The 27285-nt window shown below is 40.2% G+C and overlaps 1 protein-coding gene across 1 annotated transcript in view; it reads right to left on the bottom strand.

The window, feature by feature from the left end:
* The window catches only part of GLB1 (galactosidase, beta 1), a 34012-nt gene extending 7160 nt beyond the window's left edge, over nucleotides 1–26852 (bottom strand). Inside the window, exons 1-14 of the mRNA XM_009895032.1 lie at nucleotides 26829–26852; nucleotides 25704–25873; nucleotides 20066–20216; nucleotides 19703–19763; nucleotides 18778–18872; nucleotides 17356–17536; nucleotides 15686–15744; nucleotides 14683–14804; nucleotides 14547–14587; nucleotides 13960–14072; nucleotides 10863–10937; nucleotides 5061–5150; nucleotides 2998–3111; nucleotides 1724–1855 (exon numbers count right to left, since the gene is read on the bottom strand). Of these exons, the coding sequence (XP_009893334.1) occupies nucleotides 1724–1855; nucleotides 2998–3111; nucleotides 5061–5150; nucleotides 10863–10937; nucleotides 13960–14072; nucleotides 14547–14587; nucleotides 14683–14804; nucleotides 15686–15744; nucleotides 17356–17536; nucleotides 18778–18872; nucleotides 19703–19763; nucleotides 20066–20216; nucleotides 25704–25873; nucleotides 26829–26852 (1428 nt within the window). The remainder of the gene's footprint in view (nucleotides 1–1723; nucleotides 1856–2997; nucleotides 3112–5060; nucleotides 5151–10862; nucleotides 10938–13959; nucleotides 14073–14546; nucleotides 14588–14682; nucleotides 14805–15685; nucleotides 15745–17355; nucleotides 17537–18777; nucleotides 18873–19702; nucleotides 19764–20065; nucleotides 20217–25703; nucleotides 25874–26828) is intronic.
* Between the last annotated feature and the right edge of the window lie 433 nt (nucleotides 26853–27285).

Here is a 27285-nt window from a genome sequence, read left to right on the forward strand (position 1 = left end):
ACATGTATTTAGTTCTGTTCTAATTAGGATTTAAATACCTGTATGCCTTTCAAAGTCTAAAACCAGTAAAACTGCTTTTTGATATGGCAAAAGCCTGCAGGTTACCAGCTTTGCAAATGCTGAGAGTTGTATTGCTTTGCCTTCACTAGTCTTAGCATAATTGGAAATAAACCTAAAAATCTTCATCGCGACACACGTAAGTATAACTGGTCAATTAATCTCCTTTAAACCAAGCCTTAGCTTCTAGTTTTCCGTGCTGTTTAATCGTAACCAATATATCTTTCTTTAACAATGCAAATATGCCCATTCTACTCATGGCAACACAAATGTGAAAAGGGGAGATTCTGCCCACTAGGAGACCTTGCAAGCCTCTTCCCAGTCTATGTTTTATGACTGAACTGGATTCTGTAACAGGAGTTTGTGGCCTCATCAACTAGGATACTCAAGATGCACACATTTGGGTTTACTTTTTCCCCTACTTACAACCTTAAAAATTCTACTTCCTCAAAGCTTGTGTGCCTTTGCTCGATAACTAAATGGCACTGTTCAGGCACATGTCTTTCCTGTTTATTGTTCTTCAGGTCCATGGTGCAGCAGATATCCATCCTGCAGCTTGTGGAGAACACCACTCTGAAGCGGGTGGATGTGCCCTGAACAAAGCTGCAGCCTGTGGAGAGCCCATGCTAGAACACACTCCTGGCAGGAACTGCAGTTGGTGCAGAGGAACCCATGCAGGAGCAGGTTTTCTGGCAGGAGCTGTGGCCTTCTGGGGGACCCACGCTGGAGCAGCCCGTTCCTGAAGGACTGAACCCCATGGAAAGGACCCATGCTGGAACAGTTCTTGAAGAACTGCAGCCTGTGGGAAGGACTCACATTGGAGAAGTTCATGAAGAACTGTACCCTGTGGATGGGATGCCACACTGGAGCAGGAAAGACTGTGAGGAGGAAGGAGCAGCTGAGATAAACTGTTATCAACTGACCACATCCTCCATTCCCCATCCCCCTGCACCTCTCAAGGGACGGAGGCAGAAGAGTCAGGAATGAAGGAGAGCCTGGGAAGAAGAGAGGGGTGGTGGGAAGGTGTTTTTTAAGATTTGTTCTTATTTCTCATTATCCTACTCTATTTAATTGACAATAAATTAAATTAATTTCCCCAAGTTGAGTCTGTTTTGCCCCTCACGGTAATTGCTGAATGATCTCCCTGTCCTTATCTCAACCCACGAGCTTTTCATTTTATTTTCTCCCTGTCCTGTTGATGGAGGAGGAATGATAGGGCAGCTTGGTGGGCACCTGGTAGCCAGCCAAGGTCAACCCACCACAGCCACTCATGTGGGGAGGTGACAGCCCCAAAGTGTAGCACGGACCCAGGAGCACTTGGAAGCTTTCTGATAATTATCTCTAACACCTGATCAGTCCAAATCTGAACTGGCAATTTTGCATGCTAAAGTGCTACTGAGACAGCCTTTCCTAGCCACACTGAAAATACTGCAAGGGTATGCTACCAACAAACAAAATGGGACAAAAGATACCTGTCAGTTTTTAATTCCACTTTGGTCTCACGGACTGGAAGAACTCAAAGGAAAACTAGTGAGTAGTTATATTTTTGAGGTGAAGTTACAGCTGTGTAATCCTGATCCTTTTGCTCTTCCTAACACACTCACTACTTTCTCTTTAACCTCCAGAAAAGCCACCACAATCCAGTAACTCAAGTGATTTTACTTACCTTAAAGTCATTATTGTATCTACCAAAGTTGACTCGGCCCATATTCTCTACCAAGATGTCCAGATTTGCTCCAGCCTTCCCAGTTATATTTATCGTAAGTGCTTTGTCCCTTTCAAGGACACCTTGAGGAACCTATGTGAATTACACCGAGGAAGAAAACAGTAACTATTGAAAAACAACAAAACCCTGTTATTTGTCTCTTCAACTTGCACGAAGATAGTAAAAGGGACAAAGGAAACAGAAAAAAAAAGTAAAAAAAAATTTTTTTTTCTTTCTTCCTCTTGCATGGGAGCACACACACACAGAACTGCTATGTCAATATTCAGGTCAGTACATCAACTGGATGTGCTACTAGCTGACACCATCTCTTTCCTTAGCTGAATTCAACTAACTCAATCAACTGTAAGAACTCTAGTGTTTTTGATGCACCTGATTCACAAAAAGCAAGTTCTCAAATTTAGTCTAGTGACTGTAAAGATTCTGGCAATATCAGTGATGAAAAGGGGCTTCATCTTCTAATTAAGCTCACATCATAGTTAAGCTTTATTTATTCCCATACCCACAACATAATGAAAGCAGACTTTGACCTGGACACAAAGGTGATGGAAGTCAGCACAGGTCAAAGTACGATTAAAAAAAATAGGCTACAAAGTCTGTGAATTCCTATTAATTCTCATTAAGCAGGAACAAAACCCTGCTTAAGGGAAGAAAAGTAAAGTTCACATCCTGTACAATAAACTTCTTTTTTTTTTTTTTTTAACTTGTGGTCAGGAGCCAGTTTCATAAGGTAAGACATAGGCTCAGGCTTCAACTTCCCCCCACCCTCAAAGGAAAAAAAAAAAAGGAGAAGAATAACATAAAATTAAAAATTAAAAAAAAAAAAAAATCTACGGAAACACTGTAGAAAGCCAACAAGCATATACATATCATTAACATATTTCACAAACCTGCAAGTAAACCCTTCCTCTAGGTTTTGGTTGTTTTTTTTTTACTGAAGTCATGAATCTGTATTAACATTCAAATATCTCAAAAATGGAAACAATTATGTTTTCCTTAGAAATAAGAAATAGTCATATTTTCTGAAATACGAATATGAACATTTAGAATGAATCAACTGTACACTTCCTTACTTCCTTCATCTAATTAAATAAGTTTATCTAATAAAGTTGTTTTTGTAAGTTGGAGAAAGGAGGAAAAACAAAAAGCCAGACTGTATGCATGACTTTCGTGAAGGCTACTCCTAGCAGAAATGAATACCAGCAAACAATGTTTACCCCATCAACAGAGACATAGGCACGATCATGAACTCCGTTTAAAGTTGAAGACAGTTGTGTTGGCTCCGTACAGTTTTTCGGAAGTGTAGTTCTGTACAGTACAAACCCAAAATACTAAGAGAAGAAAAGAAAGGGGAAAAAACCCAAACAGATTAATGAAGCAAGTCATTCCGTAGCTTCAGTTCAGGTCATGAATTAGAAATATCCCACATTCCTGCCTACACACTCAGATTAAAATGTTAACTTCCATTCCCTTCAGATAGCATCTATCACAGATACCAGCTTCAGATTAGACTTCACTTTGACCTTTAAGTAATGGGTGTAAATTCCACAGAGTTTCCATTTTTAAATGTTTCATCAGAACATTTACGTAACTTTAAAAGATAAGGGTCTTGGCTATGAAGGTATTTTCTCAATAAAAAAAAAAATATATATGTTAATGACCAATAGTATTATTTCTTCATTAAAATCAATGAGAAGATAGCCGGAAAATCCCTTCATCACTGAGTTTATATAACAAACTTGAAAGTGCGCTTGTCACCCAGTGCCCATAAACTGACATGTTCATCAAGTTGATATTATCTATTTTTAAAACTACCTCATTTACATCAGGAACGTCTCGGAATATTCTTCACTAAGTTCCCCATCAGGGAAAAAAAAAAAAAAAAGTCGTAGCCATTGGATTTTTTCTCATCATAAAGTGAAACACAAGTTAAAAACAAGTCAAAAAATGCATCGTCTTTTTCACTCAGTAGCCACAAAACCATTTATCTTTAAGATTTGGATTAGAACATAACTGTGGCGGGAAGAAGTGAGAGTAACCCATTTCCATTCTGCTGTAATTATTCTATTTGCAATACATTTGCAACAAGGTGCCCAGAAAACAGGGAGAGGAACGAAGGAAAAAAAAAAATTAAAAAATATACTAGGAAGCTCCGCTGGCTGCACTGTTCTCTCTAGGACTTTTCTTAAGCAGAGTGGTAAGGGTGGGAAGGCCAGAGGACAAGAGAAAAAAGCCCAGCAGAAATTACATCCAGCCACAACGTATTACCGTAGCTTCTCTCATGCCTCTGTATTAGTGGCTTGGAAAGGAAAAATCTGAGCTTTGACCCCTACTTGACTAATGGCATATTTCAGGCATCTGCTGAACTGCTCCCTCCTCTTCTTCCTCCCGCAGCTACTACCACCACCACATTCTCTTCCAACCAGTTTATTTTAGCTGCAGGCAATTAGCACCCATGCTCCAGTCTCTGGAAAATTCAGCACAGAAGCTATAAAGGACCATGTAACCTTAACTGAAAGACAGAGTCCCTCAGCAGCAAGGGAAAGATCTTTGACTGAGAGGGAAGATATGGAAAGTCACCAAAATTGACAGGGAAACTGATGCACAGACTGACAGAGAAGGAACGTAGGGGAGAGTGGGAATCAGCAGAAGCCACAGGAAAACGTAGAGAAAGGTATTTTTCCTATCTCAACCAGTGGGGTGAGTGACCTCAACGGTGGGTTGCAACAACTCCCAAGAAGTTGCTCCTGAAGGTTTCTCTCACTGCATTCTCTTGCCTCGCCATACATGTAGTAAAAGAAAAGGACTACAGATAAGTAGGAGGCCCATAGAAGTGTCAAATGGATTGCATTGCCCAATCTCTAGCCCCTCTGACTTGTATGTGAAAGCAAGTGTCTCAGCCACCGTGCTCACTCTCAGCAGGTGGGGAGAGGCAAAGAAAAAAACAGGATAAGGAAAATAATTAGTAAAAAGATGGATTAAAAAGTCTCTTAAGAACCTGAAAAATCAATATTTCAGAGAGGAGAGAGATAAAGGTGAAAGCCTGGACAGCGTATATACCTACATTCATGGAAAGAGAAAAACCTCAGGTACAAAACAGGAGCACTGTAGAATATGGAAAGGCCTCCAATGCAAAATATCCTGGACAACTTTATATTACTGTTACTTTTGTGCTGGGATAAGGTGTAAGACACTGGACATAAGAAGAGTCATACCACAGAGGGTTGTTCAAATAAACTTCACAAAATTACTGCAAAGTGCCTACTGAAGTAATCCTCACCTGCTTTAGCTGAACAAAGGTTAATGGGTAAGTGCTTTTCACTGGTCCTTCAGGTGACAGCGTGTCAAGAACCTCCACCACAGTGCCCACCTGCAACACAGAAAAAGCAGATAAATGAAGGTCAGTAAATTTCAATCCAGATATAACAGCTTGCATATCTAGTAGTCTCCTAGCCAGCTAGCTGTATCTGTCCAGAACGCAAAGAAATCTTAAGCCCTTACATCATCTTTACAGACACATTAATGATACAATACAGTACAGAGGACCTATGAGCCCTAAAAGGAACATGCTACACATGGAACAATGTTTTAAAAATCCAGATGTTCTAAATTTGCTATGCATTCATAAAAATAAGTGACCCTTTATTATTTAATGAGAACTAACCCAGGAGTTCCTCACAAAAGTTCTATAAACAAACACAACTGCTCTGGACAATTAATACAGAAGTACTGTATTATCTAAATTTTGCTCAATTATACTTAAAACCAGGCTAGGGAAAATACCACTGATTTCCAGTGAGTTATGCTCGAATCCTTCTGAGCTAAGTAGGGATACAATTTGGTTCCATCAAGAGTTATCCAGGATGAGCTTACCCTATTTAGTCTTAAATGATTTTAGAAACCCTAAGGCTGTAATTCAGTGTCACATATAAGTAGCTGGACTGATTTTAGTGAGACTGAGAGCAAGGTTTAGGCTAGTCACATGCATAAGTACCTTGCTGAATAAGGACTTACATGTGTACAATTAAATTGTCTTTTGTTACCATCTGCAATTTCCTTTTGCGACCATAGAGTTTTCTACTCATCTACAATTCCCTCTCCAAGGCCACTATTTTGGGTTAGTCAAGATGCACTTAATATGCCTAGTGTCTTACAAGCTCAAAAAATCTATTGCATTCATATTTTTCATGCAAGATGTCAGTCTGTTTCACCAAAAGTATCGTCACTGTTCAGTGGTAATTACACATCAGATATTCAAAACATTCCTCAAATGCAGATTTACTTTCAAATGCCTGAGTAAAAAAAAAAAAAATTTAAAAAATTAGGCATTTAAAATCATGTAAAACTGTATACTATAAGAGCATCCACAGCAATACAAACTTCTGAGCCTACTTCAGTAACAGAATTATTGAATTTTTGCAGAGCATACGTGAAATTCAGCAATGCTGAAATATTAAATTATATATTAAAATGTACATCACTGTATGAAATCCTGTACGTGACAGAAGTCAGCATGAATCATCTATGTACACGCAATTATTTCTTCAGTATGGTACTGGTTTCAGCTAGGATAGAGTTAAATTTCTTCATAGCAGCTTTATGGGCTATATTTTGCATTTGTGCTGGAAACACAGCATCAAGGTCTTTTCTGCTTCTCACCCTGCCCCACCAGCAAGCAGGATGGGGATGCACAAGAAGTTTGGAGGGGACATAGCCAGGACAGCTGACCCCAGCTGACCAAAGGGATATGCCATACCATATAACATCATGCTCAGCGCATAAAGCTGGGGGAAGAAGAAGGGGACACGCACACGTTGGGAGTTACGGCATTTGTCTAGCCAAGTAACCATTACACATGATGGAGCCCTGCTTTCCTGTGGATGGCTAAACACCTGCCTGCTGACGGTTAGCAGTGAATGAACTCCTTATTTTGCTTTACTTGTGTGTGCAGTTTTTGCTTTACCTATCAAACTGTCTTTATCTCAACCCACAAGTTTTGTCACCTATACCTTTCTGATTCTCTCCCCCATCCCACTGGGCAAGAGTGAGCAAGCAGCTGCGTGGGGTGTAGCTGTCTACCAGGGTTAACCCACAACAAGCAGGTAGACACACATCTAAACGGACTTTTGAAATGAGTTTATTTCAACTCTTTAGTTAGGATCAAGATAGCAAAAGGAGGCCACAGGTATACAAAGGGTAATGCCATCACTACCCAGAAGTTGGGTCACTCTTACTAGTCTACCGTTAAGCATGTTCACCCTGGCAAGGCTGTCAGTGAAATGATGGCTTTCAAAAATTTCACGAAAGCCCTTTGCTCTTTATGTTTTCAGTTTAAGCATTGTACCTAATATAACAACCAGCTTCTGTAAAGTAAAATTCCCCAAATGCTCTGGACTGTGTATGTGCTCCATTCCTTATCTCGTGCTCCTCCAAGGGAGCCAGTAACGTTAAAGCAATATGCAGGACTTGGCGGACAGAGGAGAGATTGAACTGCTGGGTCTTGTACGACAGCTGTGAAGCAAGAGATGAATATCTTTGCACAGATGCCAGAGTTGATTTATAGAACTAAACAACAATCCTATGAGCATTAATAGTCTTGGCCCCAGTTGGACAACAAAATTAGAAATGAACATAAACAGTATTAACACACACGGTCACCTGGATGAGCTACTGGCTGGCAATGAGTGCTGCTTTGTCCCTTGCTGAACTGAGTATCAGCAGCTTGTACATGGACCCGTTAGACTTTTTTTTAAGTTCCTGCTACCAAGGGGGCTTCTTTTCTGAATACAGGTTGACCACATATGATTCATTTAAGGACCAGGCTGGCTGGTAGAAGCTTGTTTCTTTGAAACTTCAATGGATTATTTTTGTTCAGCTTTTCACTCTGAAGTGGTATGTACAAAAAAAAAAACCCCAAAACCCAAGATCTGCTCTTGCTGCAAGTTCCTGTTCACCTGCTTCTTAGTGGACAATCAGTACAATGACAGAAACTTCATAGTAAATTTAATACAAATACCGTCAAGAATTTTTAAAACCTCAACCTGTAAAACAACAGATGACTACCAATAAAAAGCAGCAATACTTTTTCATCCTCCAGACCAAGGTCTTCAAAACCAAAGTGTAAGACCAAGCATGAAAAGAAACAAAACAGCTCCAACAGGAATGATATCAACTACTGGCAGCATCTCCCATTTGCTTAACTCCTTCTACCCCCAACTCCTATCAGCGTTGACTACTATTTGCTATTGCTTGAGATCTCCACATCCCAAGAACTGAATACAACTCCAGAACCTACAAGTCTTCAGGCTGAAGTGCTGGGGCAGACATTTCCTTGTAACCAAGCATGCCTCAGGGCCCTCCAAGTGGTGACCAGAAACTACCACCTGCTCACAAACCTGCACAGGCATGCAGATGCATTGCAGGCACTAAGACTCATACATTTCCCTCTGGAAAGGATGCTCCCTACACTCTAGGTTTTAAACACCCAAATCCTGTCATTTTGCTCACATTTCTTGAGCCTATCTATTGCTGTTCTGCCTTTGCCTGTCCTCGTTCCTCATCTTCAACACTTCTCTTTTGTATGTATGCAGTAAGATTTTTTTCCTCATTGCTCGTTTTCCTGTCTTCTGCAGCAATGTCAGTGTCCCCAGCATATTTTAATAAATTACCTTTTTTCCCCACCCAAGAGGATTCTTTGAAATAATTCAATAGCTCAAAATGAACAAGTGACTGACCAGGGAACAGCAGGGGAGCTTTTCTTTATTATTATTCTTTATTTCTTTTCCCTCCCCAACTAGCCTGGGTTCCCCAACTATTTTCAGCTGGGGCAACCTATTTGCAAACCTCCAAAAACCAGCAAATATGACAGGCAATACCCACTAAGGGCAAAGATCTATCTTCCTCAAGTTTAGGTCCTGAGCAACTGATCAGGTATTTAAGGACTGAATTGTCACAGAATATCTTGTGCAAAAAGAAAGACAGAGAACAGCCTGCTCTGGTTACGCATACCTCTGAAGTACATCATATGACTCCTGAAAATAATCTGGAGTCTCCTTTCCCTCTTCCTTTCTGCAAAAGAGTCAAGGGACTTAGTTCACTGCAGTAGATTCAATGCTCTGTATAGCTGACTGACTGCTGGACCTCGACTACACAGTGAAGCCTCAGATAATACCTATTTTACCACTGTTACTGCAAACGATATAGTTGGGAAGCTGTCTATTACCAAAGTGAAGTCTTATCTTTTAGAATATTCCCTCTCTGATATTCACCCAAATACATTCAGGCTTCTCCATACAACAAGGTGGACTGGACCTGGTCCCGGCAGGGGCTGGAATGCGTGATGGAGTTGGCTTTGGCTGGGATGGTACAAACCCTCTGTGATTTGAGACTCATCCTGTGTTGCAGGGTAACCAAGCAGAGTAAACTGCTGCTGAAGTTAAGCAGTGGGTTCACAGAGCAAAAGTTAGCCCTCTTCCCAGAAAACAGTTCTAGAGGCTTTCAGTGCAGATGGCAGTACATGTACAGGCAATGACATGAACCTCACAGCTGGCAGTTTAGACATGCCATCTGGATTCCTAAAACTGCTGTGTGCAGAGTAAAACACCTCCTCTCAAAAAAGCAGGAAGTGTAGAAGGTGAGAATGTGCAGGAACAGGGCTCCCAGTGTGACAGCCAGGCCAAAGCTGCGGTATTTGAGCAAGATTATTCATCTGACTCCTTTGTAAGACAAGTATCTGGGCCAGGCAACCTGCAGCATTCATTCCCTGAAGGCATGAAAGTTTATCATTCTAGTGAAATTGAACAGCCCTATCTGAGAGCCGTGAACCATGAGAAGATGGGAGAGTCAAAATCTGACTGCCAAGCTCCCAAACGCTGGCAACCTATGATAGCAGTAGAAGTGGTGGGTGTACTGATAACAGTATATAATTAGTCACTACCAAATAAAAGCCAGTTCCAGCAAAACTTCGTATGGCAACCCCTGCCCTAAAAGGTCTGAAGATACTCAAAGGTTGTTGAAAACGATATAGACCTGTTTCGAGTTCGCTGGTGAATCACTTCTATACAAACAGTATTTCTGCCCACCACTTGAGTGGGATGGCTTGAAAACGCCTGCAAAGCCTTATCACTACCAAATTTTGCAACACTTCAGCTGCAGCACATAACAGATCAGATACATCACTGATTGGAAAGGTGGCTGCCGAACTGAAAGTTCAAATTATAAAATCAAAGCATTATGAATTACAGCATCCAGCATACCAACTGCAGTAATCCCCCACCTCAAAACAAGTTGTCTGCGCCCAGCAGAATGAATATAGCCAAGTTCATACCTGTTGTCTCTTCTATCCCTCCTTAAACCATCCCCTACACTCACTGCAGGAACCTAGTTCTCAACTGTATTTCACAGAAAATTGTCACTGGTCCTAAAACAATGGTGCTATGGACAAACCCCAGCTACTCATTTGCTGACCAGTTATACCCCTGTTGTTAGACAGCATATAGCGAGGCTGGGTTCTGCATGCTTTTCCCTCAGCAGGAAACTATCTTAATTTCTCTCATCAGCTACAGATTTTCACAAATCTTGTAAGAAACTTTTTAAAAAAAATTTAAAGTCTTATTGATAAATGTTCCATATTCAAAATTTAAAGACCTAGAAGTATTTAAAAGATATGTTTGCTTCTACTCCCGAAGCATCACCAGCTACCAAAACACTCTTTGCTCATAGCTCTCAGGCTAGCACTCTCCCAGCTACATTACTCATACATGAGTTATCTTAGACATTTATGATTCTGCTCTGTTAATAATGTATTAATTTCAGTTTAGTAAAACTTTAGGCACATACTGCATACTGTAAATATTATCTTTTTATATCCAGATAACATACATTTTCTCATTTTCCACCATGGACCATGGCACTAACTCCCAAGCTCTGCTCCCTCCTTCCTGAAAGTTTGCTTTCAAGGTTTTCCTTTTTATTTTGTACGGTATCTAGCGACTGCCATGACACCCTCATGAACACTTTCTGCAAAAATAAAACCATACAGCATTACAGAAAGATACACAGCATATCACGGATGTTAATTTACCTTCTGCAAGCGAACCTTCCCATATGCAAATTTGGGTGTTGTCGGAGGGATCAGACCTTCTGGTAACTGCTTATACTAGAAAGGGAAGGAGGAAAGAAACAAACACACAAAGCTTAAATACAAACACGCTTTAATTGAATTCTCACTTTCTACTTTACAACTTACAAAAGCAGAACTTTAGCTCAAGTAGATAATCTCACTGGGCTAAAGGATTACAGGTGCATCTAGTCTAAGTTGGAAGGTTTTTTTTTTATGAAAAAACATGTGACAATCACATATGGGAAACAATTTTTAATAACTATTCAATTCGAGGTAATGGTAAAAAGCATAGCTAACAAATGAGCTGCCAAGGAATCACAGTGCCCTTGGAGACCTCCTGTGGCTACAGCTTGCATTGCTGTCTTCTACAACCCTCCCGCAGTCGCCTGCCGAGTCCATGATAGCTTGAGTTAATCTTTCCAAGTCTGTAGGGCTGTATTTCCACCTGAGCTTTCGTTAGCAGCACTTCCATATGGGAATTATCAGCCTCTTGTGCCTTTCCTTTCACTGTTACTATACTCCACCATCACCTGCTAATCCATTACTGACTGGGCTGGTTTCTTTGAGAAGCAGGCCTTGAGACCACAGCTCCATGAACTCTCGAGGTCCCATCGTTAGCTCCCCTCTGGTCCGGGTCTAGACAACTGCCCAATCAACTATAGGAAAACACGACAAGGAAATACTCTGACTGCTGGGCCACTTCTGTTTACTTCTTGCCCTACATCTTTAGGAAGAACCACCCGAGATCAGCAGAGAGAAGGGGTGAAGGATGTCCACCGCTTTCTCGGACACCTTTGAGCAGTGGCAAGTCTAGACAGTGCCTTTCTGCCCCATACCCTAGCCTCCTCCTTTCTGAGCCTACAACCTTCTTCCCTCCTTGCCACCATCCCCTTCTCCTTCTTCTGCCATTACTTGTCTCCTGTAATGTCCACTCTTCCCATCTGTTCTTTCATTTACTGAACATGGCCCTGTCTGCATGTTACAGAGAAAAAACTTCTGCACGAGGTACTCACATGATCAAGCAATCTAAGCCCACATTTTAATACACATGCACAAATGACCACCCTTATGAAGGCTACCTTAATCTGCACATTCAGTGATGTCTGAGTGCTTACTTTGGCAGCTTCTAGTTATTTTTTTAAATAAATTTGGTGAAGGGCTGAAAGGGCATTTTCCTTAAGGGATTTTACTTCCATTTCAGCTTGAAAGTTTTAGCACAAGGCATGATTTGCTGGGCTCACAGATGGTATACCCAGCATAAAACTCATGCTCAAAAGCTCACTTCTGCACCAAGACAAGGGCTTTTTTATGTTTAGTTGTTTTTTTGTGTTTTGGGGTTGTTTTTTGTGTTTGTTTTTTTATAAACAGACCCCAGCAGTATAATTCCCAATGCCCTCCTGCCTCCTGTCAAATCTCAACCATAGACTAATGAAAGCCTGATTTATATTTCCAGTAACAAGTTCATTTCTTCCTCTATTTGAAAATAATCAAGATATTCAGGCTTAAATAAAAGAAAAACTATATTCACCCCAGAGAATTAGTCAAAAGTAGGAAATTTCAGCACAAATACTAAAAAATAGAGAATGCTATCAGCAATTGAAAGAAGCTGTACACTGAAACCCTTCTTCTTTATTACATTTATTAACTGAAGGAAACAGTAAAGGAAGATTATAACGTGTTAGCCTTGTAGCACAGCCGACACGTTGAACAAAGCCATTAGTTACAGGCAACTTAATTTTCTTTCATCAGCTCCACCTCAAACTGCAACTGAGTAGATAGACTGTTATGGGTTTAGAACCCACAGCAGAGACAGGAAAACTTAGCACTGAGATCCTATGGATATGGAAGGCAAGAGATAAACAAACCACACCAAAAAAAAAGCTGTACCATGACCCAACACACCTTAGGTTATACTGAACACTTCAGATCTTATCAAGCTCTCTTACCATACTAGAACACTACTTACATTTCAGATAGGCATCTTGCCTTGAAGAAAACAACTTAAAAACAGGAATTTCTTTGGTGAGAAAAGCTGCATGAAGACAGGAGGTTCTCCGTGAAAGGCTATCAAAATTATCCCATCAATGGAAAGCTTAGGGGTAATGGAGAAATTGAAGAAAATGATCCACAGCAGGCCTTCCATAGGTACGGAGATAAAACCATGCTCAACCCCAGAAAAAGTGTAATACACGTCTGGGAGATCTACTCCCATAAAAAAAACATCTTCTAGCGAATAGGAATGTTGGTGGCATGCAACAGGACAGCAAATACAAGCCTGAGCCTTGGGATTCCCATGGAATCCGTTTTTAAGCCTCATCTGAACAGCCTCCAATGCAAGGCTATTCAAAATCCAGATACAGGTTCCATGTTTCACTTCAATCTCCAGTTTGTAGAGACACTGCACGTTGTTACAGCAAAGGCAAAGCTGGTCTCACCCACTAGCTAAAGTTTGTGGCATCACAAAACCAAGATGTGTTCATTTGGATAAGCACACTCCTTCTCAGAGGCCCAAAACCACAACGTGAAGCTTGGGATATAGACAGCCAAAGCGCTAAGCTGCAGTGCATATCAGTCTGCCATCGAGTGATGAGCCTGACCTGACTGAATGGCTGACCGATGCTGCAAGGGAAAAGCTCTGTTCACTCCTCCTCCACCTACTCCCAGCCAAACCCTTCCGGCCTCCCTCTGCTCCCCTTGTGCCAGCACTGGCTCTCATCTGATTGAGCAAGCCAATTCAGCTTGCTGACCTGGAGTTGAAAGAAAAAAAATGAGCAAAAAAGCAGAGCTGAATCACTTCGGTATCAGACCTGCACCTGTATCCACAACTTTGAAAGGAAGGAAGGAGCCATCAGGACAGAAAGGATAGCCACAGAGGTGCAAGATCTTTTGTAACAGCAAGCACTTAGGTTGGCCTAATCGCCTTGTTCTAATTCACTTCCCTTACCTGCAGAAAATAGCAAATTCACAAGTAACTTACACCAGCACAAGAGCGACAGAGTTTGCAGTACACCAGGGATGTTTCAAAGAACCATTCTAACCACGTCCTAGGGACACTCACCATACCAATGACTTCCCTCAAGGCAAAATATTTTTCTGTCAGATCCCCCGCTTCACTCAGTGGAGCATCATAGTCATAACTAGTGGGCTGTGGCATATATGGCATATTAGCACCTAAGGGTGGGGAGAAAAAAAAAAAAAAAGCAATGGAAACAGTGAAAGAGTTGTTTTTTCCAAAGCTGTCAACTTTTAGAATTCTTTCCAATCGCAGCCAGACTCTGCTACATTTTTAGATTCAATGTAGGCCTTGGTATTCGGATTTGGCGTAAAGAAACTATTCCTGATGGAGGACAATACCCTTCTGAGCTCACGCTGCTCTGTTATACAGTCTTCAGAAATATTCTGAAGAGAACCAAATTTATTCATGTTTCAACCATTTCACAGGACTGAGGGAAGCAGAAGTAGCCTTTGCAAAGATAAATACCATGCGGGTTTAGCACAACATGCTGACAATAGACAAAGAACAGCTAGTGGAGTCATCTTTTGCCATGTGAAAGCAGGCAAAGCTTATTCTTTCACAGAATACATTACTACCTAATTCACGAACAGCTCCCCTATATCATTAGTATGATTTAAATAATTTCTTACCATTCCAATAGGCAAAGTTAGTTCCGCCTATAAACATGTACCTAAAAAGGAAAAAAGCCATCCACTTAAATCAGGTTTTGCTGAATTGGGAAAAAAAAACATCCCCAAAATTAGCCTCTACTGAACACACACTTACAGGTTAACGTTAGCACCACGTGCCAGGATTTCATTAAGTGTTTTAGCTACAGTTTGTGTGGGCACAACAGAATGACGGTGCCCCCAGTGATCCAACCATCCAGTATAAAACTCAGAATTAACCTGAAAGGAGGAAGAGCAAAAGAGGAAGGGAAAACATGAAGAGGGAACAAGAACAGAATGCAATGTGACTTAAGGTTACTAACTGTAAGAGGGAAGGAAAAAAGGCACCTTGACTCATTTGAGCCATTTTTAAACTACTATAAATACAGCAAAGTATACACTAGCTGAGTCCTTTTCAGCAGATAACTGGTCAAAGAAATTAAAGGATTGTTTCAATAATTTTATAAGGACACTTTGAAAATAATTGTTTAAGTACCAAAGAGCATGAATTTCCTTGGAAACTGTCAACATGAATGTGTTTCAGATGCTTGGATTTCAAATAAGTGATGGAGCCAATCCAATCTCTGCAGAACAGCACACTGGATGTAATGGAAAAGAAGTCTTTCAAATACTCAAACAATTTCACAGCATAGAGATAATCTTGTACTCTCAATGGGCCTTCTCTCTTTGTCAAAATGGCTACCAGTGACCTCACATCCCATTATAACTTGTGTAAAACCTCTAGGGTAGCCGAAAACAGGAAGCAACTTCTAACCTGCCCTTTTAATTTTGCTTTTAACTTCCACCCACACATGTACCTCACTAACTCATCTAATCATACTTACTGTTTCCGCTGCTTTGTAAACATTTGTCTTAGCAAGGAAAAATACTGAAACAAAATCAATACCTTTGGAGACTAAAATAGTATTTGCAGAACAGCAGTTAACATGGATTTGACAAACGCACACAGAAGCTCCTCTGTTCAGTTTTTCTGACTGACTTGGAAATTATGTCTTCGTAAACGTGTCCCTAAAACTGTCCAACACACTGTTGTCAACTTGTCTCTTACTAACCACTGCAAGATTAAGAATAATACAAGAAATTTAAGTGAAAAGACATACCAAAGGGCCTGTAGGTTCACTGCTCCTTTGAGCTAAGAATGCTGCTGTGACATTGCCACCTACAAGCAAACAGAAATAAAACTGAGTTGCGACATCCATGACTTTTTCAGTCCTTCATTTTACTGAAATAGCTGTCTTAACCTTCCTTCCAACACCTAGCAAAAATCCAGACAATAAAGTTACTTCAGAAAACACAGGAATCAATACCTTTCATTTCAGTGTTTAAGCTGCAGAACTTATTTAAAATATATATGTACACGTATGCATTCATGCATGTATGTCTACTAAGATACATCTTCTGACCAGATTTTCTCAGGAATGACATCCTGGCACCAAGAAGTTCAAGATGGGTGGGAATCGCTACTTGGTCATTGGAAACTATAGGCCTAGGGTTGCGGTATCAGGACTATGGGGAAAAACAGATGCCAGGCAATCTCTAAAGAGAAGTTTCACTTCTGATCACTCCTAGTGGCTCAAGCCATAGGGACTGGAAGTAACTACTTCGATGAGTAGCTCACCATCTTGTAAATGAGACACATGAAGGAGTTCACAATTTCAACCTACTTGTAAGAAAACAGATTCCTGCTAAGCACCCATCTTTGAATGTGGAGAGAATATCGTACAAAAGAGGCCACACATAAAAAAACACGGAAAGATCTGTCTTGGAGTTTGTTTCTTGTGCCTTAAGCCTATTTTGCGCAGTCTGTGCAGTATATGAACATTTACATCATCAACTCTCCTCTTCTAGCAAAAGAACACTTTCTGGGCACTGTGGTTGCTTCGACATTCTTCAGGCCTGTATCACAGCAAATTGTGGCAGTGTGCACATTTCATCACATTTCATGTGTGATGATCTTCAGCAGTAATTTTTTTTCCCCAGTAACCACTGACTTAAAAATAAATGAAACTATGAGGGCTGGATTCTGGGATAGAAGGCATTGAGAAAACAAACCAAAACCAACAACAACAAAAAGAACCCAGCATAAAAAAATATCTATTTAAAAACAAATTAAAAATAATCAATAGAATCAATGCCAACTATTACTGCTAACTTTTCAGAGATATGCCCTATGAGCAGTGTAAATTGTTTATCATAAAAATCATAGAATGGTTTAGGTTGGAAGGTACCTTAAAGATCCCCTAGTTCCAACCCTCCTGCCATGGGCAGGGACACCTCCCACTAGACCAGGTTGCTCAAAGCCCCATCCAACCTGGCCTTGAACACTTCCAGGGATGGGGCCTCCACAACTTCCCTCGGAAACCTGTTCCAGTGCCTCACCACCCTCACAGCGAAAAACTTCTTCCTTATATCTATTCTAAATCGACCCTCTCCCACTTTGAAGCCACTACCCCCCGTCCTACCACTACATGCCCTTGTAAGAAGTCCATCTCCAGGTCCCATCATGATTTCATGATGCAAGGAAATGATTATGACTCTCTAACTGGGTACTTGTGGGTGATTCTTGTACATTTAACAGTATATCAAATATACATAAATGCCAGGGAATTGACTCGATAATCCTTACGGGTCCCTTCCAACTTGAGATATTCTATGATTCTATTAACCCATTTAAACAAAGCTGTCAGGTTTGTCAAGCAGTCAAGTTAGTTTGTTCTGCCACAAACACACACACAACAGATTTTTGTGGTAACAAACCACAGTCTCCAACCTGGGGCAAAGTCCACTGTTGCATAAAGACCCTGAAGAGCTCCACATCTCAAGTGAAACTGGCTTGCACCATCAGTTGTGAACAGCACCACTTCATCCCCAAGGTGCTGGCGAAAGAGCTTCAGAAGGGAACGCAGATAGTCGTAGTCACAAGCAAAGTAGCTTCCATACTCATTCTCTACCTGCACAGTAAAAGCAAGTCAGTAAAGCAGTAGCCAATTTCAGTCAGCATCTAATAACAAAAATGGAAAGCCCAAATCCAACCATCCTCTTCCTTTGATGGCCATGCTGAAAATGTCATTTTAACTCCAGACCTGAGGAGTAACAGAAGACAACGCTTCTGAGCACTCATTCCTCTCACCTATATCTTACAGTGGAGTAATCATTGTGTAGAGATAAGTCATTTTTCTACAAAATCACCCTTCGTATAAAAAACTTTACCCTAGCTACTTAGCAAGTGATCAAAACAGTCTTTATGAAAAATGGAGAGCTATGACCCACCTCCCAAGCAGAACAACAAAACCATAGAACAAGTTGTGACATGATCAAAAGTATGGCAAAATTAGACTTCCAGAACAGAGGCACCTACAAGGAGCTCACATGAACAGCAAAGCCCTGCAACGCACTCAAAGGACTGAGGGGAGAAGGACAACCCTGCTACTGCTGAGAGGTATGCATCTTGCCCTTTTCCCAAGGGGATGGACTTTCAAGCTCCAGATCCAATGCCATGCACACCTGAAGGTTATTTCTGAAAATCCTGTTATAAGCATCTTATTTCTGCCAAGGCATAATTTTGCCTAGTACTTTTTTCTCAATAGACATAATACATTGTTCAAGAACAATGGCCTTGGGCATATTATAAGAAAGGTCTCCTATCCCATCCTGTGCCAACCAGAGAGTTTAAAAAAATACTAAGAATATGGAACAATCACCATTGCACATCTAGAAGGAGTTTAAGAGAGAAGCTACGCACCATGAACATGCAACATTGTGTCCTGAAACATTTACAGCTTAAGTTAGGTGCTAAGAACTCAAAAGCCTAAATTTGAAACTGGTTTTGTCACAAGTTTTAGACTTTTGCTTTTATCTTCCGGTATCCTTATTCTTCTTTTTCATGTCAGAGAGTTTCAGGTAATTGTAATGTATTTTGGCTTTACGTGAGAACTGGTATGAAATTCAGATCTAAAAAGCTCCACAAGCTTCTTCTATTGCTTTCTATAGTTGTGGGAAACAATTTTAATGGAGCAGATGAGTGCTCTCTGAATGCTGGGAACAGTGCATTCTGTTCTTTAGGATAAACCTTTCAGCTACCTGAAACCGTTAAGGAATACCTGTGACATTACCACCCACCACCCATGGAGCATCTGCAAGAGCAATATAAGCATCCATGCTGCTTGGGTTCATTTGATTTTTAGGAAGTTACCTGCACCATGATGATTGGACCTCCGTTGTGATAGAGGTGAGGCCTCATCTTTGGCAAAAGGACACCCATCCATTTCTCTACTGCTGCCAGGTAATCTGCGATACACAAAGTACAAAAGTTTCACAACTTTTCTGCTTTTTTCTAGTTTTTGTTTTAAATTATATATGGGTAGATTTTACCTAGTGTTCTAAATATGTAGAGTATAACAGAACAGCATTTAATGAACTGATGTGCTCTTATACTTGTTCATAAACATCAGCTTCCAGTACAGTTTACTAAAAAATAAAACATTTAAATTCTGATGAGCTTTGAAAATCACCAGAGAGACTTCAATATGTCTCACACAGGTTGTCCTAACACACTTCAACAGGAATACAAATCCGAATGTTGCTATATATACTATTTTTTTTAAATAGATAATTTATCCCACAATAAGCAGAAGCAGAACTGAAGTCAGATATATATCTTTGTCTCCTAATAAACACTCCAATAACCACATTAATCTTTTGTCTCATCTTATCCCTCCATGACTGGTCCATGACCAGGGAGAATCTAAGAATGCTGCAACTAGTTCTGGAATTATGGGCACACTGACCAGCCAGGAAGGAGCCTCATGACAGTGGCCAGTTGGCCATTGCAAAATCGAAAAACTCAAAGCTCAGGGCTACCTGTTTTTTTCCTCAATGGTGTCAATGATTTCTCTCTTGGCATCAATTTTCATGAAACTTGACAATACTTTGGAAACTTTCTACCCTACTTTGTTTATTCTATATACTTCCTGAATGCATGCTGCTTATTAAAAGTACTGAAGATGTTACTTACAAAATAACTTAAGCTGAAATATGAATCATCCAGTAATGGCCTCAAACAGCAAGTAGCGTTGCTGCTAAAGTGTATTTTTGCTAGCCCTTTTTGATGCCTCTACCTGAATCAGAAGACCTGAGAACAATAGATTTCTTCTCCAACAGCCATGCAGGAAGACCACCCTGGGAAAAGAAAGGGAATCACTTTGGTGACCATTTTTAGGAAATCTAAGAAGAATTTAACTTTTTATCAAAACATATACTGAGATCTGAAGATTGATTTTTCTACAAGTAATAATTCCCAATGAAAAAACAAATACAAAGTAAACTTGCATTGTAATAAGTCACTTAGGATGCATGGATTTTAATATGCTAAACCAAGAGTCTTGTCCAAGGATACACCAAGTATGTTTGTCTACTTTAAGACACAAACATTTGTATTAGATTTACCCTAGAAACGAGATAACTGTTAAAAAAGGCTGTACCATGTCCCATTCTGCACAGATGTAAGGTCCAGCTCTCAGGATAACCAGCAAACCAGTGTCATTAGCAAGCTGCAGGAAATACTCGAGGTCTTTGTCACCAGAAAAATCATAAACGCCCAGCTGGGGCTCGTGGTAGTTCCACGGCACATACCTACGAAGAGAGAAGATCACCTTCCATTAGAAAACTGAGACTAAACCAGAACTCCAAATAACAACTGTTTGCACTACACACACCAGAGAGCTGTAACGCTGAACTGGTCTTCAGATTAGTAAAATATAAGAGTTACAGTAGAGCCTTTCTTCTTTGAGGTACTTCATATGGTAGAAGGTGTTGAAATAATTACTGAAATAAAGCTTAGTACTTTGCAGTATGTCTGCAGTAGTCCATATCAAAGCAAGAACAGGTTTTGGTAGTGCCAAGAAAAGTACCATCTAACTATGAATCACCAATATGACACTGCAGTAAGAGACAAAGCTTTTTCTGGGAGGAATTAACAGGCATGTTGACGTACCAACTCATTCACTGAAAAATGCTTCTAGCAGAGAGCTGCACCTGTGTGTGCTAAAGAAAGATGACCAGATACTAACTTCGTAACAGTTTCTCACTGCTTAAAATACTACTACAGAAACTGCTTATATTCAGCAACAAATGCTTATACTCCTTTCTCTTTAGGCTATCGAGCACCTTATTTATAACTGGTAAGTAAACTACAGGTTAAATACGACAAAAACATTCTAGCTTCAATTTAACTACGCCTTTTAGCCTGTTAATTATAAAAATATACTCATTGGAGAGTTTTATGAACTTGTTCTAGAAGCAAGTCTGAAGGTCTAAACACACTTAATAGTGCCTGAGGTGAGGACAAAAGGGTATCTCCAGCTCCATTATGCTCAAGATGGAAGAAGACAGAAAAATTCTTCCAGAAACAGTTTTAATTGATGTCCCATGCTTCCCCACAAGGCTGGGAAAAAAGCAGTTTTTAGCAGAGAAGGGAAGAAAGTGAAGAAAAAAAAAATAATATGTGAAATGTTTTCTTACAGAATGAATCATGATACAAATGTATTTTAAACACTGGTCTAACAATTGTTACTAACACACTTTAATCCCCCAGTATATTTTCTACAGCTCCCAATGACCTCAAATTTAATCATTTTACTTTGAAATTCTTATTATTAGCAAGTATAATTCCTATATATCATTGTACAAATTTATAATCAGTTGTTAATGCTGTACTGCTTTAGCTACAAAATAATGCCTTTATAAAGGAATGCTACTTTCCTTTTTCAAACTTGAAACGTGGTATTTCTGTATTTGAGTAATAGCATTTACTCTCCATTTACATGCAATTTCTAAGCTTTATCTTATAACCTTCCTTCTCCTTAAAAGTCAGAGTTTTCCTCTGCTATTTCAGAGATGTCAACAGGCAAAACCCCCACTTTAACTACCTTAATGTGCAGGATAATTCTCTTTAATACCATAGGTGGGTTTTTTTTAAATAGTGTAACATTCAATAGCTTGTACTAATTTAATAAATAATAGAGCACCATTTTATACATGCTAGTTAAATTACACATGCATGAGTCTTTAGAAAAAATAAATTATGCTTATTTTTTAATTAATAGAGATTCTAAACAGCAGCTGTTTCTTAAGGGGAGATTCTACAGGTTTACAGTTTTCTGCTCGTTAGTCAACAAATACAGTAAAACAAATAAAACGCCCAAAATTCTTTAACTCTCTCTAAGCCTGTAAGGTAACTGCCGATTCTTCCAGGAAGGTTCTCCTCTGATCTATAAATCCTGTAAATAGTTAGCTCCATCTAGTGGTTAATTGTTTATCTCATCCATGCCAAAAAACCCTAAAGAAACCACGAAGTTTCAGTACTTTCCAGATGTCTTTGATAGCATTCGTTTCTAGTTGGCAGACACCGCGCAGGAACTGAAAAAAAAAACAAACCATAATTACCCTTATGTGACCAGATGCCTCTACGTGCTACCTGACCCGCGGAGGTCAGGAGTGGAGCTCCACCATCTTCTGGGAAGTCACACCAACGACATCAAATTTCAACTTGCTCTTTGGAATATTTAGGCCTTGATATTTTAAGCTTTAATGTAAAATCAAGCTTCCTGTCACCTGTTTTCTCATATTCTCTTATTGCTTAAGATGTTTTTAGTGAAACATTTTGTAATTTTAAAGACATTCTTGATTATATCTTTCAAGTGTTGCTTTAGTTGTAATACTCACATATCAGTATAGCTTGTACGTGAAAGTACATGGTGATCTTTCCTAGAGCTCAGACACGTGGAACATCATGTATTAAAATGCATGGTGAGGTTGCACCTCGCATACTGTGTTCAGTTTTGGCCCCTCAAAAAAGACATGGAGGTAGTGGAGCACATCCAAAGAAGAGCACCTAAGCTGGTAAAGGGTCTAGAGCACAAGTGCAGCTGCGGGAACTGGGGTTGTTTAGCCTGGAGACAAGGAGGCTCAGGGCAGACCTTATCACTCTCCACAACTTCCTGCAAGGAGGTTGTAGCAAGGTGAGTGTCAGTGTCTTCTCCCAAGTAACAAGTGACAGGACAAGAGGACATGGCCTCAAGTTGCACCAGCGGAGGTTTAGATTGGATATTAGGAAAAATTTCTTCACCAAATGGGTTGTCAAGCATTGGAACAGGCTGCCCAGGGAAGTGGTTGAGTCACGATCCCTGGAGGGATTTCAAAGACCTGTAGATGTGGTGCTTCGGGACACAGTTTAGCGGTGGACTTGGCAGTGCGAGGTTAACAGTTGGACTCTATGATCTTAAAGGTCTTTTCCAACCTACATGATTCTAGGTTTCCAGGTGCAGATGGTTATATACATATACTGACTTCACCCATTCAAGAGTCCCAGGTGAGCTACTGAGTCAGCGATTAGCTGAATGATGCCTCAAGGCATAGCAAGTTATTTTGGAAACAAAGCTGCAGAGAATAGGAAGGACAGCAGGTCTGGCTTGCTTTGACCACAAGGTATTTATGAGGACAATCCTGTAATAAAAGGATCCGGTTTCCCTTGAAGTGGGTAAGCCTCAAATTACAGCAAGACCCTTCCCTTCTTATGGGAAAAACCCTAAGCAGCAAAATCACAGTATTCAGAAGTGGCCCGAAGACTGGCAGTCTGACTACCACATTCTGCCAGAAGATCTAGCAATGCTGCTGCCCATTCCAGAACAACTTCACACAACTGGTATCTCAGTCCCTTGCTAATAGTTTTACTAATCCAGGAAAGAGTAGGCAGAAGAAGAGAAAACAAAAACACAACTAAATAATCATCTAGACCAATTTCCATTTTTACCAAAACCACACAAAAATCATAGCAGAGTTGTTTGGGGTAACATGAAAATTTATTGCTTTATCCCAAATAATCAACAGCAGTAAACTTGATTATCTGCAAACTTCAAAGAAAAACGAAAGGGTTTTGGTGGGTGGTTTGCGTTTTTTGGTTGGTTGGTTTTTTAGCATCCAGAGAGAGAGAGAGATCAGTGTCAAATGGAAAGATGCATGGATTTGATCCTTGTAGTAAATGCAAGACACAGTGGCACTTTCTCCTTATAAGATACACATTTAGGAGCTATCTTTCACCATAGTAGGAAAAATCCAAAGGTAAGCAATGATGGAGGAGAAAGTTAAAGAACCCCAGCCTGCTCCACAAAAAGAAAAGGAGGTTGTAAATAACCTGTTATCCGCCATCAGCGATCCAGCAACAACACCTAATGCCATAGGTCACATAACCACAGGGCAACACTTGCTACCTGTACTGCACCTTCCGTGCCGAAACAGAAACAGCTCTCCCAAGACCAACAGAGACCAGTTGACACCAGCAATACAAGACAATCTCCACTCCTTCCTGCACAGCTGAAGGACACTAATGCAAAACAGTAAAGCACAGAGTAAGTGATCTCAACAAGTGGAAAAAAAAGAAAATAAAGAAGGAAAAAAAAACTTGCTAGGAAACCACAAAGGAAGAAGGAAGTAACAGGGGAAAAAACAAACAAACAAAAAAAAAAACCCCAAACCAACCAACCAACCCTAAACCCCAGCCCTGCAACAATTTTGCCATTAAACAACAATGATGGGGGGAATGGGAAAGAAAAGATTCCTATCTCAAAAGATCACTGATGCAGCAGAGACACGAACAGGCAATCAAAGAAAAAAGGAAGGGACTGCTTGAAAAAGCTGGAAATTAACAGAGGGCACTGAAGATATGTGTGTTGGGAGGAGGAGGAAAATAAATCAGGAGACATAAGGGAAGTATGAGACACTACAGATCAGAGGAGTCACTGAGCCACTGTCAGGACCGAGGCTGATCTTCAAGCCAGACATCAAAAGGTATAATTTTCAGGTCCACTTCAGATTACTTATATTGCAGCAAAAAATAATTACCTGGGCAATTCCAGCAACTCTGTCCTGAGCAAGTGTGTTACTTAATCCCATTGTTCTTATGTGAAGGAAGATAAAAGTTGCTTGCTTTATTAGAAAACAACAAAACACACCCACCAAAAAGTCACTACATTACAACACAAGGAAGAGTTTTAAGACATCCAAAAAAAACAGTGAACCCTAAATTTGGGGGGGGGATAAGCAACTTTTCTTTCCCTGCCATCTGTTCTTCACGTAGTAGCCCTTACTAATCACTTCCTCAAGCGCACAAGGCAACCCTGCAACTTGCAGGTCAAACAAAACAAAGATTTCAAGGGAGGGGAAGGAGAGATGGTGCAACACTCCCACTGAGGAAAGTGCCCTCGCCTACAGGCTCTGTGCTGCCAGAACCACTGCTGTCTGGCAGTCCACAGCACACAAGCAAGCTCTTTCAAAGAGAAGCTCTAAGCCTTGTAATGATTTAGGAAAGAAAAACAAAAACATTTGGGAGTTACAACCACTACTTGAAAAGACTGTGCCTTACACCTTTCTACCACTCCTCTTGCCTTGTCAAGGAAACTTTGGCAAAAGTAAGAGTAAGCTGCATTTTTTTTTTTTAATCTGTGCTTCACCTGTTGTCATAAGTACACAACCAGGTAGGCAAGACAAGAAGGATGGACTAAAGGTTTGGTACACCCAACTGAAAGCTATTTAAACTGTCTTTTTTGTTTTTGTTGTTTTTTGAAAGAAGTACACCTACTTCCCCACCGTTTTTCTGAATTTAAACACCCCTGGTAAAATTGCTTTAAATATTATTGCAGCATTTGCCAATATTTTAAAGGCACCAAGGTGATACAACCTAGACTGTATCAAGAGGTTATTGTCCCCTCTCACCTCGTCTGCCTTTTGACCAGAGATTACAATGCCTTTGGCAGGGGCAGGGCACATACAACTGTTCCTTAGTTGCCAAAGTTCACAGTCCAACAATTTATTCCAGGTTACATTTGCACTCCTGGATGTGAAGCAAGAGGCATTGCTTTGCAGCAGCAAAGTGCACTGTTAGCTATAACCTGCCCAGTTGTCCCAGTCTGTGCTGTTAGAGGTCATCCTGTACCACCATTCACTTCTCCACAGCCTTCTCACCTATTAGTTAAAAATTAATAAACCAATGCTAGCATTCCACTTAACTACTTCTCACACATCTCCCAGGACTAGAAATCCCTTTGAAAGTCAACAGCTACTTACGTTTGGATGGCATCAAGTCCTGCCATCTTCATCTTCAACAAACGGTCTTTCCAGTAATACTGGGGCACCCGTGAGTAGTGAATGCTACCTGAGATGTAACGGAAAGGTTTCCCATCCTTGACAAAGCAGCCACAGTCATAATCAATCCCAAAACTCCTCTGGGGTATACTCTGTGTACAAAATAAAAAAATAAAATAAAGAAAAATACACAATATAATCTTTTTCTGCCTTGAAAGACATGGAGAACAGTCTACACAACACCTGTGGGTTGTCCACAATGGAAGGTACAATGGTGTTAAAATAAGTGATGGTGAATGGCTCTGCCCTAGCTACACATAGCCCACCTGAGCCTAACACACCAAAGGACTATAATACATCTATCTGCCAACCACTCAGCAATGACAGGATTCACTACTACACCAATATATGCCACACGCATTCTCCACTTTTAACGAGTATATAGTACCATCTTTCTACAGTTATACATGTTGCAGATGCTTACTACACCAGTGCAAATGACGAGGAATTAGTTAGGGGAGATTTGATGAGCACCAATGCTTTGCACTCAATGCTTCAAATTACTAAACTTAACATCACAGTCAAGTCTAGAAGCAAAAGCCAGTTGTGGTATTTGCTCTCAAAAGCTCTCATTCGAAATGCTCCAGGGCACTAATACATGCAGGTTTGAAAGCTTAGTAAGTATAAAACTGTTTGATTGATCAGTCTGGGAAACTGCATACATTTATGTAAGTCACTAAAGATTAGTCATTTTTGAAGAAAGTCCTACTTTCAATAGTTTTCCAGTGAACTGTAAAAAAAGAAGCAGGCAAATTGAGAATAAGAACATGTACTTCCTAGCCATAGGAAAAACACCTTAACTTCAAGAGCATGGGATTACTCTCAAGTGAGCCTATGATCTTAGTAAGATTTAAACTACTATGACCAACAGCAGTACTTCTTTTGCTCATTAAAAAACAAGAAAAACAGAAGATTATTTTTTTAAGTGCCTTGTCCTATGCCTTTAAGAACCTTTAACTTTGAATTTTTTTAGCAAACCTTAACATCCTACATCTCTCAGTATCTTTCGCATCCCTGTCACCTGCACTACTTTTCTCCTCCACATACCACTAAACAGGTGGCTGTCTTCATGTTTTAGGACTTTGTATTTGCATTTTATTAGATTCATTACTGAGCACATAAAAAAAAAAAAAACGAACACCTAAACCTTCAATAAAAGATCTTATGAAGTAATATCCCCAGTCAGAAATTGTAATCAGTTATTTCTCCATACCTGTCAGAAAATAAAGTCAGAAGTCAACCAAACAAACCTCACGATTCATTGGATATTACACTAGTCCAAATGAAACACACCTTTTAATAGCATAAACTAAAAGATGCTGAAGGACATTGGCCTTTTTCTTGAAAAGGTGAGCCTTGGCCTGCCCCGTATCGAGAATGGGGCATAGTAGTTAGGAAATTGATTCCATGAAACAAAAGCGATGAAATTAGAAAGGTAAGACAGACGTAGACCACCATACAACCCCAGATGACCCCCACTACACAAGAGCCATCCACCATCTGA

The sequence above is a fragment of the Charadrius vociferus genome, unplaced genomic scaffold (genome assembly GCF_000708025.1).
Source record: "Charadrius vociferus isolate BGI_N301 unplaced genomic scaffold, ASM70802v2 scaffold51, whole genome shotgun sequence".
Taxonomy (NCBI): Eukaryota; Metazoa; Chordata; class Aves; order Charadriiformes; family Charadriidae; genus Charadrius; species Charadrius vociferus.